At 35.0% G+C, this 15,696-nt stretch overlaps 2 protein-coding genes across 2 annotated transcripts; one reads left to right on the top strand and one right to left on the bottom strand.

Moving 5' to 3' along the window:
* Nucleotides 1-1,797: 1,797 nt before the first annotated feature.
* LOC109237897 lies at nucleotides 1,798-5,788 on the top strand. The gene is made up of 3 exons (XM_019404293.1): nucleotides 1,798-2,225; nucleotides 4,638-4,796; nucleotides 5,381-5,788. The coding sequence occupies exons 1-3, from the start codon at nucleotides 1,914-1,916 to the stop codon at nucleotides 5,504-5,506; spliced, it is 597 nt and encodes a 198-aa protein (XP_019259838.1). The 5' UTR covers nucleotides 1,798-1,913; the 3' UTR covers nucleotides 5,507-5,788.
* Nucleotides 5,789-8,126: 2,338 nt separating this feature from the next.
* LOC109237895 (mitochondrial pyruvate carrier 4) lies at nucleotides 8,127-12,621 on the bottom strand. The gene is made up of 5 exons (XM_019404292.1): nucleotides 12,477-12,621; nucleotides 9,744-9,842; nucleotides 9,452-9,504; nucleotides 8,575-8,648; nucleotides 8,127-8,382 (listed from the first exon to the last, which is right to left on the bottom strand). The coding sequence occupies exons 1-5, from the start codon at nucleotides 12,529-12,531 to the stop codon at nucleotides 8,331-8,333; spliced, it is 333 nt and encodes a 110-aa protein (XP_019259837.1). The 5' UTR covers nucleotides 12,532-12,621; the 3' UTR covers nucleotides 8,127-8,330.
* Between the last annotated feature and the right edge of the window lie 3,075 nt (nucleotides 12,622-15,696).

Here is a 15,696-nt window from a genome sequence, read left to right as displayed (position 1 = left end):
CATCGTGGGTGAGCTGTTCTTGTGGGCTCACTGTTTCACCATCGATGGCGTTAAACTATTTCGTGGCTGCTCTCCCAATCGACGAGGTACAATACAATATAAGAGTCCCTGCTAATGGCTGTTTCAGAGAGAAAGAAAGACAAGAATGTGTTTGTGAAGGAAAACTTTAGGATTCAACTTTTTCTTTTCTAAAAATAGATTTTGTGAATAAAAATAATGACATCGAATATTTTTATCTGACGTGGATAATACAGTGAGGCGTTTGAGGAACACACACTGTCGGAAGGGTTTAAAATATTATTTTTGAACGAGTAGAGGTGTCTAGATGAAACTTCATTAAGTTTGGGGACCGGGATGACAAAGTGGCACAAATATAAGTGTCATTTAAGCTATTCTGCCTTTAAAAAATTAAGATATTAAGCTAGCGTTTGGCCATAGATCTCAAATTTATTTTGAAAAATCTGATTTGGGTGAAGTTTGGTTTGAAGATGAAAATGTGTTTGGACATACGTTTTCAAAACATATTTCCCAACTTTATTTTGGAAAAACATGTATATAATTCCCAAGTTTTGGGATTTTGGCCCAAAATCAGCAATTGGGGTGATTTTGGGATTTGGGATTTTGCAAAAATGTGGGCAAAATTTATGGCCAAACATGAGTTTTGAAAATAAATCCCAAATTTATTTCGGTAAAACTCATGGCCAAACGGGGCCTAAGCTAACTTGTACTTAAAATAATTGGTAATCCAAGCAAAAACCAAAGTAATTCTGAAAATGACAGATCGAGTTAGAAATGTATTAAAAGTCAAATTTGAATAATTATTTGAGTTTGACTTCTAACTTTTGTAAAAGCAATGTAACTTTTTTTTATTAATACTTGAATAATGACATTGTGCAATTGTAGGTGGTTATGATGCATTGTATTTCCATTTCAATTATATGGAAAAAATTTGAGAAATGGTCTTAATGTGTTGATTATACCCAAACTTTAATTTATTGTTTATTTTAATTTACTTTCAAGCATATTTTGCTTCCAAAACATCTTAAACATTTCTTTTTTGTCAAATTTAGTTATAAACATTTGGAGATTCACATCAAATTTTGTCAACATAAGTTGTAAAAAACAAGTGTTTTGTTCTTTAAAATTGAGTTTTTTAGAGTTTATGTGATAGATAGACAGTAGTACTAAATATGTCTCTGATTAAATTTTTATTATACGATAAGAAGGGAAAAAACTCATTATCAAATAACGTAATTCACATATCTCGTTGTCGTTCTCTTCATTGTTATTGTTTGTTTTTGAAAACTCTAACTCTTTAGGTTATTAAACGTGAACCGCTCCATAATAAATGTTTTCTATTTCATTGAATCACGAATACTCAATCCCATTTCTAGCGATTGTTGGCAGCCTTTGTCGGATTCTTACATTTTAACTACCTTTCAGCTGCAAGATTACAAATAAAGAATTAAGGATAAATAAGTGATCTTTATAATCAACGTTTTACTATAATATGAAATATAAACGATTACTATAATATGAAATATACATGGGTGATCACTAGAATATAAACATAGGCGATTTCATTAACAAAAAGAAAAAGGAAAACGAAAATATGTAAATGCAACAAAAAAATGCAAATATAAGAAGAAAAGGAAAAAGAAAAAGAAAAAAGAAAAATATTTACTAAATGACCTATTATCAGTTTTTGACGGTTCAGATCGCTTCTAAATTCCTTATCGTATACCTTATCACACTTGATAATTCCCATAGTCAAGTAAAACCATGAAACGTCTCTCAGAAAGCTAAACTATAAATACCCAAAAAGATCAAAAAAATAAAATAAAACAAATAAACAAAATTCCGGATCGGAAAAGAATACATCGCCGTGATTCACGACTGATCCGCCGCCGTAAATGGAAGGAGTAGGAGCTAGATTCGGCCGGTCATCAACTAGGTATGGTCCAACAACTGTATTTACCGGTCCGGTTCGTAGATGGAAGAAGAAGTGGATCCACGTTAGCTCAAACAAAAACAATCATCAAACGACGACGGCAGCTGCTAACGGCGGAGTTAACGGAAGTAATGGCTCTCATCTATTGCTTTTGAAGTGGAGACCAATTACTGCCAGCCAAAATAACAGTAGCGACGAGAAGGATGGCGATTCTAACAAAGACGAAGTCGTTCCGATCGAGGAACCACGCAAGCGAAAATTCAAATTTATTCCGGTAAGAAATTTATAATCTTTTAAGTTTTCATTTCTTTCATTACTTAATTTGAGTGCTTTTTAGAGATCAACTGTATGTATTTCCCTGTATATAGTATTTTTTTATGACGTGGTCCCGGACCAGCTTGGGCGCACCTCAACTATTTTTGCTAGCGCCCACCAGCATCTTTGTTTAATGAAGGCGCATTCCCCCTGAGTGAGACCATTCCTTTGTCTTAACTCGGGCTGAAAAGGTAGATTAGCCCCTGATTTCACCCCTTTTGATTTCATGTATCGGATAAATGTGCCCTCGAAGGATTAGACAGATGAAAAGAAGTCACCTCATAAATTTTAACATGTGATAGCAAGTAACTTAATATTTATCAAGCAATTTACCTATAATCACCTAATTGTGTAATATTTTTTGCATTTTCTAGAATTTAAACTTATAAATTTATAATCTTTCAGGGTTTTATTAGTTTTTTTTAATTACTGACTTTGATTGCTTAGATCATCTGAGTATTTCCCCGATCTAATTGTATTAGTGTCTATAATTCATTTCTTATGTGTAATACTAGTTGATAGGACCTCACTGCTAAGTGCTACAAGATCTCGTGCATTGGAACCATACACTTTCGCACAATGTCGAGCTATTTCAACAGTCTATTGAGTTTGCTTTACTATTTCTTATTTTTGTTTTTGTTTTTTAGTGCTGTGCAATTTGGGAAATCAGATTATGGGGAATTGATTAGGTGTGGGACAACTATTTGGGTATTGGGTTTGTTAGAACAGGTTTAAATTTTATACATTGAGAGTGTTTTTACGCATCTAGTTACTTGAAAGCAAGGTAAGTGGCCTGCTACAATCAATTAAAATATAATGGAGTAACATTGTTAGTATATATTTTAAAACCGTATTGAAATAGGGATTTGAGAAAAATGTATAGATAATGTATTACTGGTTGGAATTTTGGAAAGAAGTGGAGAAATTGGTTTAATTGTTGGAGAGTAAGGTTTACGGATCTGCCTTATGTTTTGTGTAGATCTGACATCAAATGGCATAGCTGTGGGATGTTATATATTGCTTTTAATTAAACACAAAAGCTAATATCGTGGGTTTTAAATTGTGAGATTTAGGAAATTACAAGTTATTTAGGTTGGCAAGATGTGGATCTTTCAGTGATAAAAGAAAATGTAAAAATTTCCAACTCTGCTGAGGCGTAAGAACTACAGAACCATTGTACTTCTTAGGCTGCAAGTTTTTGATCTAGAAATTGGTTCTGGTGGTGGATATATGTCTCATTGATCGCTAAAACATTTTTGAATAGTCATACCTACCTACTAGATAAAGAAGTAAGTTCTTGTTGACACTTGACGGACCTTTTAAGCCATCTTTTCATCTCCACTGGAAGCAATTTCTTTCCCGTCTCTCATCTAATTTTAAATCAAGGACGCAAGACTTCCGTCTCTCAGTTGCCCATTTACCTCTTGTTCATCAAATATGGCGCAAGCAGTAGAAGTATTCTTAGACCCCCATATGTTGTTCTCATGTTGCTTGTTGGTTTTTCATGTCAGTGTGGAGACTAGCTAGATGCATGAGAGAGGAGAGGGAAGCTAGCATAAGCTTTCACAAATATGTTCCGGTTATGGTGAGTCTATTAGCAGAGAGGAAGAGAGAGAGAGAGAGAGAGACCGAGAGTGTGTACAGAGTTTGATACCTTTAATTACTGTTCCTGCTTTGTTAGTATCGACACTTATGTGCTTTTTGTTGGTTGTTTGAAAACCGGAGAGATGATTAACTTGTAGAATTTCCTTTAGCAGCTAGGAGAAGCTATTATATTATGCACCATTCTAGGTGTTATCTACTGGTCCCTTATTTTAGTACCTCCAAAGATATGCTGAGATTTTTGTGCCCAATTATGCAATTGAGATGAAAACTCTAATTTGGTTTCAACAGTATATTCCTCCAGTGATTATAAACCTTATCTTATGCCTGGTGGGTGTAAATGCCAAATTAAGTCAGAGCTGCTAATTAAGAGCATACGGCTTGTCAACTTTCTGGTCGAAAAGCTTACATGATCTTCCTTTCCATTGGGAATTAGAATATTTATCCTTCCCCGTGTTAGTAATCATCACTCATCATTGATAAGAGTGGATACGACGCTTGTCACTTACCACACCTAATACCATTGGCAGAATGGTCTTGTTGCTGTACTTGAGTAATCTGCGGAATGCCAAAATATTTACTTTTTTATTTAGCTTAGTACACCGGGCTGCCCTTTTTTTATTTTTTCCCTCATCAGGGGTTGCTTCTGGTACGTCAGTAAGGCAATAGCTTTGGTTTTCGCTAAGTGATAATAATATTTATGTCTGACTGCATCTTATTCATTAATCCCAAGTGATGATAAATTTCATTTTCAAAATGGTTGAGATAGATTGCTGTGCTTGAAGATCAAAAGTATGAGACGTCAGAACAGGATGAGGATGAAGCTAAACCAATGGAGGCTGATGCCAATACCGGGGAGCCAACATCTCAAGCTGATGGTTGTGATGAAAAACCTGACATGAACGATTTGCCGACGGAAGAAAATCAGGTACTTTAAAACCTTCTCCTCTCCCAATGTGAAGAACTACGATAAGAGAAAATGCTAAAGGAAAAAAGATAAGGCACATAACTGACTGTTTTGTTCTGTTCTCACTCGTTATACAAAATGACTAGTATAAAAATTTTAAATGTGATTGGGGAAGACATGAAATAATGGTTTTTAGTCTTTACTTGCAATTTGTGTTCTCAACTTTGAATCGAGCAGTGGACTTCATACGGGTTAATATTTTGGTCTATTCGATTCGTGAAAACACTTCCTATCTCCATTCTTCCAGCATGTTGTAGCCTTTTTGTGTTCTTAACTTTCTAGATTATTTCAGATTATTTTAAAAAGGTTGTTTAAAATTTTCTTGAGAAGTTCTCTTCTTTTTTAAGCCAAAAAACAAGGTTTCCCCTTTCGCCTCTTTCTTCTTTGAATGAAAACAATGGAAACCTTTTATCAACCAAACAGTTTCGTCTTTCCTTTGTATCTTTCTTTGGTTTGTTCAGTTTTGTTTGTTCCTGGTGTCATGTTCTTTAACTTTGTGAGTATAATGCGCATGAGTGTTTTTTAACTGTGTTTTTATACATCAGGATCCACAGGATAAACCTCCAGAAAGACAAGATTTAAATGAAAGCACTTTGGACTTGTCTTTGGGCTTGACGAGTCATGACGAAAATGATTCTGACTCGAAAAGGGATCAAACAAAAGAGGGTTAATTTGACAGATTGAACTCCAGTAGCACTGGGTCATGATATCTTTTCTGTAAATGCTGCTCTCCGTTGGACGTCTTAACTGAATTTGAACCTCACAGTTGACAATGGTCTTAAGGTAATTGTAATGTAAAACCATTGTACTAGAATATACTCACTAGAAAGTTTTTTCCCTGTGGACTGAGTTCATAATTTTTTTCTCCGGCAATGTAGTAAAACACTATGATATTGAACTTGGTTGAATGAAATTTAACACGCATCACATTGAAGAAATTGTTTGATTTCTTATATTCTATTTTCAAATTTATGCATATTCATGTCTTGGGGAGCAAAGCTGTTCCTTTAATCTGTTGTTATTAGAAAGAACATGAGTTGTTGGATGGATAAATCAAACATTCCCTCTGCATCCATCCGGAAATGTTTTCCCTCAAGATGTCGTTAACAGCTTGTTAGGATGGTTGTTACCTATTATATTGTATCATATTGTTACTTTAAATACAATGTTTGTTTTGGTTCTTACTTAAATTTTATTGTATCGTATTGTTAATTCCATTGTTACGTAACGACGAAAAGTGTCACTTTATGGAACGACTGATTTGGTGTGGTGGCGTCGTTACTTTGTTTTTTCCTCTCATCTTGCCATTCCTTATTATTAAATAATTATAGTTTATTCTTTACCCTGCTCTTTTATATAATAATTCTACTTTGTATCCTATTTTTTCTTAGTAATTTGCAAGTTTATTCTACATTTTGATGGCGCGTGACATCATGAAACGACGGCAAACGATACAATCTATCCAAATGTTGTATTCATCAAACAATACAGTATAATACTGTACAATACAATACGATACATTATGAAACGACATGTAACAACAATCCAAGCAAGTTGTAGGAAGCAAAATTGCTTTTGTCCACAAGAATTGGGTTGCGTGGTAAGAGCACGATAGATGGCGTCTGATGTGAAGGTTAGATGCATTTCACGCGTTTGAATCCTGCCTTGGACTTAAAGAGCGGTATTTAAGTGGAAAAAGATAGAGAGGCGGGCTCATTATTCATCGTGTTTCAAACTGTGAGCTTCGAGGGTTTCTCGAATAAAAGGGAAAAGCAAAATAGGATGTACTTACAAATAACCAACACTTTTGCAGTTTCTTCTTATTCATAGATTTTTACTGTTTTCAATTGCAATTTCCTACGTGTGAAATTAGCCTAGGCACTTGGGAAGGCGGAAAAGAATTGAGGATCAACGCTGCTTTATTTCCTATCCTATATATCCAGTTGGAGCTACTTTCGAAAATGGTGAAATCTAATATACACTAGTATATTTCAACTAGGGGTGGCAAACGGGCGGGGCGGATCAGATATGGACGTGTCGAAAACGGATAATGCAGAAAACGAATAAATTATCCGACTCAACCCATATTTAATATGGATAGAAAACGGGTTAACCGATGGATAATATGAACATAATGTTATCGAGAATTAATGTTAAGCAAAGAGGAGAAAGCAGAGATTGATTGATCCATCGAAGAAAATCGAAATGCAAAGGGTTCGACACATAATGATTAAGGAATAAGGATCCTCATTCAACGCAAATTAGTTAAGAAGGAACATAATTTAATTAAACGACCAACTGGAGATGTCAATTAATTGCGATTAAGATTTATTGTTGTTACGCTATTATACAAGGTTCAGGCTTTGCCAAGAGTCCTTTTAAGTGGTATAGAATAGTAATTTTTTTTATGAAGAAGAGTTCGTCCCGTCGCATAAGATCCTCAAATCAACCACGACTATCATTTATGGAGCGAAGGACGTTTTCTTCTCTGTCCTCTCCTCTCCAAAGACTAAGGGAGAGACTACATCTCTTTCCTTTAATAGCTTTTTGTTTGCAAAGGATTACGCGGATAATTCCACCAAGTACTAAATTCCACCAGCACAAAAACCAAGTAACTCCACCCACCAAGACTCATGCAAATAAGAAGAAATCACCTAGTGTTGTTTTGCCTCCGCTAGGATTTGATCCTAACACCTCATGGTTCTCCTCCCACTTTATTTTTAGCATAAAATAGCATTTCAATGTATGCATAAGTGGAAGGCTTAAAAGGCATTAGTTTTAAGGAACTCTTAGTTTGTCGTAAGATAAATTATTTAGTATTCAAATGAATAGCCGACGCTTATTTCTCAGATACTGTGATTGCTTCTTCTATAAAAAAATCCAATCCTCCATGCGGCATTGCTCGTCTAGAATGAATATAAAAGATTTATATAGTCAAGCTCAATTAGTTTGACACTGAAGAGTTGATTGATTGACATTGTCCGAGACAAGTTATCCATCTAGTTCCTTTATTTGTTCAATTTTTATTTTTTCATTTCATAAACAAACTTACCCTTTCTGTCTCTTGCTTTCTCTACTTACTAAAAACAAAAAAAGCAGCCCGGTGCACTAAGCTCCAGGTATGCGCGGGGTCCGAAAAAGAACCAGACCACAAGGATCTATTGTAAACAGCCTTACCCTGCATTTCTGCAAGAGGCTATTTCCACGGCTTGAACCCGTGACCTCCTGGTCACATGGCAACGACTTTACCAGTTACGCCAAGACTTCCCTTCTACTTACTAAAAACACAACTCTAAAAACATGATGCCATTCTTTCTTTCCCACAATCTACAAAGAAATTTCAGATTATCAACTATGATTATGCACCCAATCACTTATCAAATCACCACATTAACAGTGGTAAGTATATCAGAAGAAGTATAGAGGAAAAGGACCAATACATCAAATTGCATTCAAAGCTCAGGAAATCAATAATACTGACTTATAATAATTTCATCATCCCTCTTTAGCTACCACCGGTTGCTCCTCCTCGTTAAAATAATCATGCCTGAACCAAGACAAGCGAAAACTTAGTTATAGCTTCACCGAAAAATGATGATGTTATCTACAAAAAGAAGCTCATCAAACGAAAAACCAAAGCGATAAGAATATTCGATATAATATCATCGGATTCCCTTTCACGAACATTTGCAAAGTCTTTTAATGATCTTCATATAGTATGAGACAGAAATGGACTCACCGAATTTTTCGCGAAAGTTGATATATGCCTGTTCCAGCCATTGCCACATTTACACTAAAGAGGTTCCAGTTTTTCTGTAATTCAGAATTATGGAATTACAACATAAAGAGAAAATGACACCAGAAAATGAAGAAGCTAATTAAAGAAAAAGATGTCCAAGTTAAAGGAAAAATTGCATCAAAGTGGCTTTAACATTCTTAAAACTTTAATGCCACTCTTCAAACGACTATATGCCCTAAATCCAAATAATACTAATATGGACTGCTATTGAGTTATTGCTTCCTTTCACTGTCCTTGAGCCGAGGGTATGCCAGAAACAACCTCTCCACCTTCATAAGGTTGAGGTAAGGTCTGCGTATACATTACCCTCCCCAGACCCCACTTGTGGGATTTCACTGGGTCTATTGTTGTTGTTACTAACATGGAATGCTATTGAAAAGATAAATCTGGCAAAGGACAATGCCATGGAACTATGCTATAGCAACCACTTAAATAGTGTAACTTACATTTCTATGACGTAATTAGTGATGATACCCTACAATTGTTTGCATGAAAGAAGTCCTACTAAACTAAAGAAGCAGATGAAGCATCGGGTCTTGGAGAAGAATAAGATCGCAGAGCACAGCACATCGCTAAACCATGTGCACGTGATTTCTCGCCTAGAGTAAAGTGTTAGGTCTGGTGATAACGGATTTTAACAATGTAAGAATTAAATGAATGTGAAAAGGATATACTTTAATCTACAAATTATGTACTAAAACCTTTATAGAAAAGTCGGCTGAAAAAATAGAAAGGATTTATTTGTCTGTCAATCATACTCTAACATTGTAAAAAGATAAACTACTTGAGCTGGGATCCAGAGTAATTTTGAACTTACCGGAGTAATTACCAAACTATAGCGAGACCAGATAAGTCCAGTTGCTGTAACAGCTGCAATAACAAAAACAGCTTATCTTAAGAATAAAACCAAACAGAAAGACAAAAGATCTAACAAATGGAAGGTATCATATAATGAAAAGTTTAAGCTTGACGAGAAAGACCAACTATGAAAATTGACATGTCTGGATTCATGATAGATCAAGAGACAGAGGGAATATCGGGAGCTAATCACAGTAAAATAATACAAATGATTTTGAGAATGAGAAAATAATAAAAGACATGAGACAAACCTATTTGCTGGGGTAATGAAATCTTTTCAGGAGGTTTAGCGAAGTCAGCGATATTTGCTATACTGATGCCCCACTTGAAGGTCGGTGCCCAGAAATGAACTAGAAGAGCAGAACGAGGAATGAATCGGCAAACAAAGAAAATTGGAAAAAACAAGCATAACAACTTGAAGCTGCTAAATATAAACAAGGGAAAAAAATTTAAGTCTGTACACACTTTGCAGGGCAATAGAGAAAGCTCAAGGAACAAAACTTGAACAACTTGAGCCAAGCATTTAAATGATTTCCAACGTCCAGTCATCATAGGAAAACATCCATACATTGTAGAGTCAGAAAATTTTGAAGAAAGAATTCGTCAACCTATGCATAAGTCGATTAACGACAAACGAAACGTTTCAAGAGTGGCTAGGGCGCTTGGGCAGCTGCACTTGTTAAGAATGCATAGGAATTTAATTTTACATGTCCGCAGTCCATGGTTTGTAAAGAAAATGTTCTCCTCCTTTATTCAAGTGCATTCTCTAATCATATAGAATTCACAGATATCAGCTTATTTACTTTTTGATTCTTGATTAGGGATGGCAACGGTGCGGGCCGGTGCGGGTCCTGTTTCAACCCGCTAAGTTTCAACCTGCCCTGCCCTGCCCCGCATACGACTGTCACCCGCATCCACCCGCCCTGCTGAATTTTTTTTTTTTTTTTCATTTGTTAGTTTCTTTTTAATCTTTTGACTGGAATTTTCATTTTGATAAGGATTTAAACTTGGGCTGGAAATGTCGTGGTAATTTTTTCTAATTTTACAATGGTATACCCTATAAAATCTTTTAAACTAACAGAGTCTTTTTGTAATGGAAACATTGTGTCTATTTTGGTTCCATTTACTTAAATCTAAACTCGTAAGCTGTCACGTATGCAGAGGAACTTGCAGTGCTACAAGTATTCCAATTAAACTAGGACAATCGTTTATTAAGATAAGAATTCAGAAATCTGAATTAAGGACATAAAAGTAATATCTTTTGGATTCAAAAACAGAATAATAATAGAATATATCACTTTAATTTCATAGATGAATTCAATTATAACAAATAACAAGCCTTGTAGGAGATGCTAGACTCCGCGAAGTACTTTCTGGGAGTGCAATTTAGTCAAAAGCATTTTTATAAACTACAAGAATAGAGAGCTTCAGATCATAGAAATAGAACAAATAGAGGAAGCTGAAAGCCGAAGAAAATTAGCATAGCTGGAAAAGTAGTAATTCTGTAAGAATTTTAATCTTAACCCGCACCCGCACAGAACTTCAAAAAAAATTATTTCAACCCGCCCCGCCCCGCCCTGCCCCACATATGTCTAAACCCGCCCTGCTCCGCCCCACATATGTCTAAACCCGCCCCCGCCCCCGCCCCCGCCCCGCACCCGCACCATTGCCATCCCTATTTTTTATGAGAGTTTCAGTTTACTTTCTTTCTTGACATAAGCTACAAATGACTATTGTTTTAACCAAAAAAAAAAAAAAAAAAAAAAGAGCCACAGCTGTACTAGTCCAAGCTTGCGAGACTCAAGAAGATATACAAGCAAAGAAAAAAGTACATAGACATTGTCTACGTTATCTAGAGAAGTAGAGTGTGAGAATAGCTCTGGGAGCATTCTTCTTCATTTTTTCCTCCGAATGCTTTTCCTTCTTCTGGAGCAGCAGCCTTTCAAAAGCATCAATTTCTCGGGTTCTTATCAAGAGATAAACAAAGTTCTTTTCCCTCTCTCTTTCTCTCTTGTTAAATAAGGATAACATCGGTTTTCTTTACTGTCTCATTTCTACTTGTAAGCATAATTGCTATCTAACTGCCCGAGAATTTTTGCAATGATCAAGCCAACCAGACTCCTTCTTCTCTATCTTTCTTGAGCCGAGGGTCTTCTGGAAACAGCCTCTCTACTTCTTCGGGCAGGGATAAAGTCTGCGTATATTCTACCCTCCCCAGACCCCACTAGTGGGATTACACAGGGCTTGTTGTTGTTGTTGACCAAGCCAACCAGACTAGCCAAGACTTTCTTCTTCTCTTTTCTTTTTTTTTATCGAAAGGTAGATGCATATATTAATTAGTAAACTTACATAACAGTGGAGTATATCTCCCTGCACCTACTGTGAATGAAACATACTTCACAGTATGTGTTAATTCCTTCATTCTAATTTGCAGCAACAAATGCATTACGTTATCCATCAATTAATCAACTATACCTCAATCCTAAACCAGTTGAGGTAAATTATGAATCTTCCACAAAAATTTCGCTCTACTCGGGCTCATTTCATTCCAATACTAACATATAATATAAAACTGAAATGAGCTAATTTTCATGATTTCCGTTTTCAGCTGTCTATTTTTCCTTTTCTTTTCCCACTTTTTAATATTGCAATTTCTAGTTATGTTAAGTATAATCTAACGGCAATACAATATAAAACCTAAACATCTAATTATTTTTTTCTTTTCTTGTCATTTTTGCTCACCTCTTCACATAAATAAATAGGCAGACAGCCAAAAAAAATTTAAAAATAAAAAATCAAAGTAAGACACACCCAGATGCAATATGGCATTTTCCAGAAGAATCATTAAGTCAATCAGTTTCAAGCTGCGATGATAAATTTGCATATCAAATTGGTAAAAAAGAAAGATCTAAATCTAAGCAAAGTGTATAAAATTCAAGAAATTTTAAAAACAAAATAACAGAAAAAAGGAAAGAAAAACTCACTGGTCTTTGGGCCAGCAGGGTGATTCCATAGAGCCTGGAGTTTTGAAGTCGCCATGAAAGGTAAAAAATTCTGTATCTGACTTTTCTCTGTATAATATCTCTCGTATTAGTATTACTGTAGTGTTTTATTGACTTTTGGTTATCAAAAGAATTTTCAATTTGGTAATTTAATAAATTCCTAGAATATAGGTTTGGCAGTAACATAAAGGACACTATTAATATTAAATGGTTTGAGATAGTCCCACTTTATTTTTGTTGATTTTATATTATGTGTAAGAAATTTATATGTCATTGTGTTATTTTGATTATATTTGGTGAACTCTTCAAAATGTTGTCGCATACGTATCAAATATTTCAAAAAATGTATTGTCCTACTTTTGGAGATTTAACACGCATCTAATAATGTTATCGAAGAATCCGAGCAATATAGACTACTTATAACATGTAAGTTTTCTTATTAAAATTTGATGTCATACCCTAAAAGATAAAATAATAACTTGTTATAACAATTAAATTGTATTAACTAATATTATTAGTGTATAAAACTTAAATATTTTTTTTTATAATGTGGTAGTAAATTGTTGTATCAACCAAAGTATCGTAGTGTTGTTTGGTGGATCTATACTATAGGATAATCATAATTAGTTATAGGGTTTTTGGTTAGAATTTTTGGAAATGTATTGCTATAATTTGTTTGCCTGTTTGGCTATAACTTTTGGAGGCCACTTTATATTCAATGACAAATGCAGAATTTCTTTTTTGATTGGAGAGTTGTTGAAGGAAATAATGGCAAATTAAACAATTTTTAGATGCTCGTGTATCTCATAGCTCATAAATTAATGAATATTCATATATATTGAGCGCTATATATATTTCTGTGTTTATATGATTCACTATTTTGGAGGGATTCTTGGCGTAACTGGAAAGTTACCACCATGTGAACAGAAGGTCATGGGTTCGAGTCGTGGAAGTAGCATCTTGCAGAAATGCAGGGAAAGACAGCGTACAATAGACTTTTGTGATCCGCCCTTCCCGGACCTCGCGCATAACCGGAATTTAGTGTACCAGGCTGCCGGCTGCCCCTTTTTTTATTTTATTTATTTTATATGATTCACTATTCTGTACACAATGTATGTCACTGAATCATGGACAATAAATATTAAAATTTGGACTTGTTAATTTAGATGTTTTAGGATAAATATTGGGTATGACTTAATAAATCTTTCTCTACTCTAATTCTGTTCTTTCATGGGAAAAAAATTCTTTTCTTTAAAATTACTCTATGTGTCCCAATTTATGGGCACTTCTAAATTTCAAATTCAAATGAATTATTCTTGAACGTGATTTTTTATATGTCTTTTAAATTGCTAATTATTATGATCTATAATATTTTTTATGTAGTTTACAAATATGTAATTTTATTTTAAAGAATTCATAAATTTTATGTGTGAATTCATAGTTAATTTAAAAATTTTGACTCTCGAAATTAGAATTGATGCCACATAAATCGGGACAAAAGTATTAGTAATACATTTCGTTTAATTTTCTAGAATAAAAGAATGGTTACTGCTATTAAAGCAAAAAGAAAAATTAAATTCTCCACCAAACTCGATGACTAAAAAGCACAAGACAAACCAAATAATATGGAAGACCAAAGATGAAATTCATTTTTCCATTACTAAAACCCCTACTAGTCCTCGTAATCACCTTTGGTTTCACCATTTTCTTTGTGTTACTCTCTCAGCCAACAACAACAACAAACCCATCTTCCACTAAATCCAATCCCATGGCTTCTAGAAGTTTTATTCTTTGGCTACATGGATTGGGTGATTCTGGCCCTGCTAATGAACCAATAAAGTCATTGTTCACTTCTCCTCAATTCAAGAACACAAAATGGTCCTTCCCTTCTGCTCCTTCTAACCCAGTTACCTGCAACTGTAAGTTACAATCTTTGTAGTTGTAGTGTTATTACAGGTTGTGGGTTGTTTTTGTTTCTTTTGGTTATGATGTGATCACTGTGAAATTGGCATTTTTGGGTCAAATGGTGTATTTTGACTGCATAAAGATTCCATTTTTATCCTACTCCTTGGTGGGGTTTGTTATTGGTTGTGTATTGTTTTTGTTTGTATTCTGTATGATCACTGTGAAATTGGCATTTTTGGGTCAAACGGTATATTAGAATTGCATAAAGATTCAGTTTTTAGTCTACTTGATCACGCACAACTATGCCTTCTAAAAAAGAACTCTGCGGACGTTGCAAATATAACCCGAGTATTACGCCCAGGGTCGAATCCACAGAGAGTTAACCTATCAACCGCTATCTTCAAACCCACCAAGTATTCAGCACCAGCTTCTCAAACATTCAAATTCTCAGTTGAGTGTTCTTTAACAACTAGCTTGCAAGTAACTAAATGGCTGTAACTAAATTAATAAGGTTGTAAACAATTATGGGACAAAGCTAAGGCAATGATTTCCCCTATTGATGGAATCCCTCCTGTTTATGCTCATACAAATTTACCCACTCATCTCTATCAATCTTGAACGCTAATCTTACCGCAAATCTCTCCCGAGTAATCACAGTAATCTACTATTGCACTCTCCCGAGATACACTAGCTTGCTTTATTTAGCACAATTCAATCTAGATTGCACCTAAGACTTCGTTATTCCTAATCCCGCCTTTAAACCCGCAATTATAGATTCCTCTAATAATCTAGGAGTGGTGTTGTTCAACAATACCCTAAATATGCACTCTTTTCCAAGTTATGCACACTAAATAGGTACAGCTAATTGAGGATCCTGTCAATTAACTACAACGAACACGAAGTTGAACAAATAAAGATTAAACTAGCAATTTGTATTCACATAAACAAGAAGTTCATCACCCAATAAGTTCCATCAAAGCCTTAGACAAGGAATTTAGCTACTCATAGATATGGGAGAATAAACTACACTTGAATTCATCATAAAAATCAAAAGAAAGGAAGAAAGATGTTTAGAGTACTTGCTCCCAATTGTTTTCCTTGCTAAGAAACCTAAAAAATCAATACATGCCTCTCTTGGGCGAAGTCTAGTGTTTTAAATAGGGTTTAGGTCTAAAAATCCCGTGTTTTACACTTAAGTCCCTGAAGTTTACTGTGCCCACCGCGGTTCTACCGCGGTCGCGGTAGAACCGCGGCCAAACGCCCTCGCGGAATCTTCAACTTTCAGAAACTGCCTTCC

Source organism: Nicotiana attenuata, unplaced genomic scaffold (genome assembly GCF_001879085.1).
Source record: "Nicotiana attenuata strain UT unplaced genomic scaffold, NIATTr2, whole genome shotgun sequence".
Taxonomy (NCBI): domain Eukaryota; kingdom Viridiplantae; phylum Streptophyta; class Magnoliopsida; order Solanales; family Solanaceae; genus Nicotiana; species Nicotiana attenuata.
This window is presented reverse-complemented; position numbering and strand designations above follow the sequence as displayed.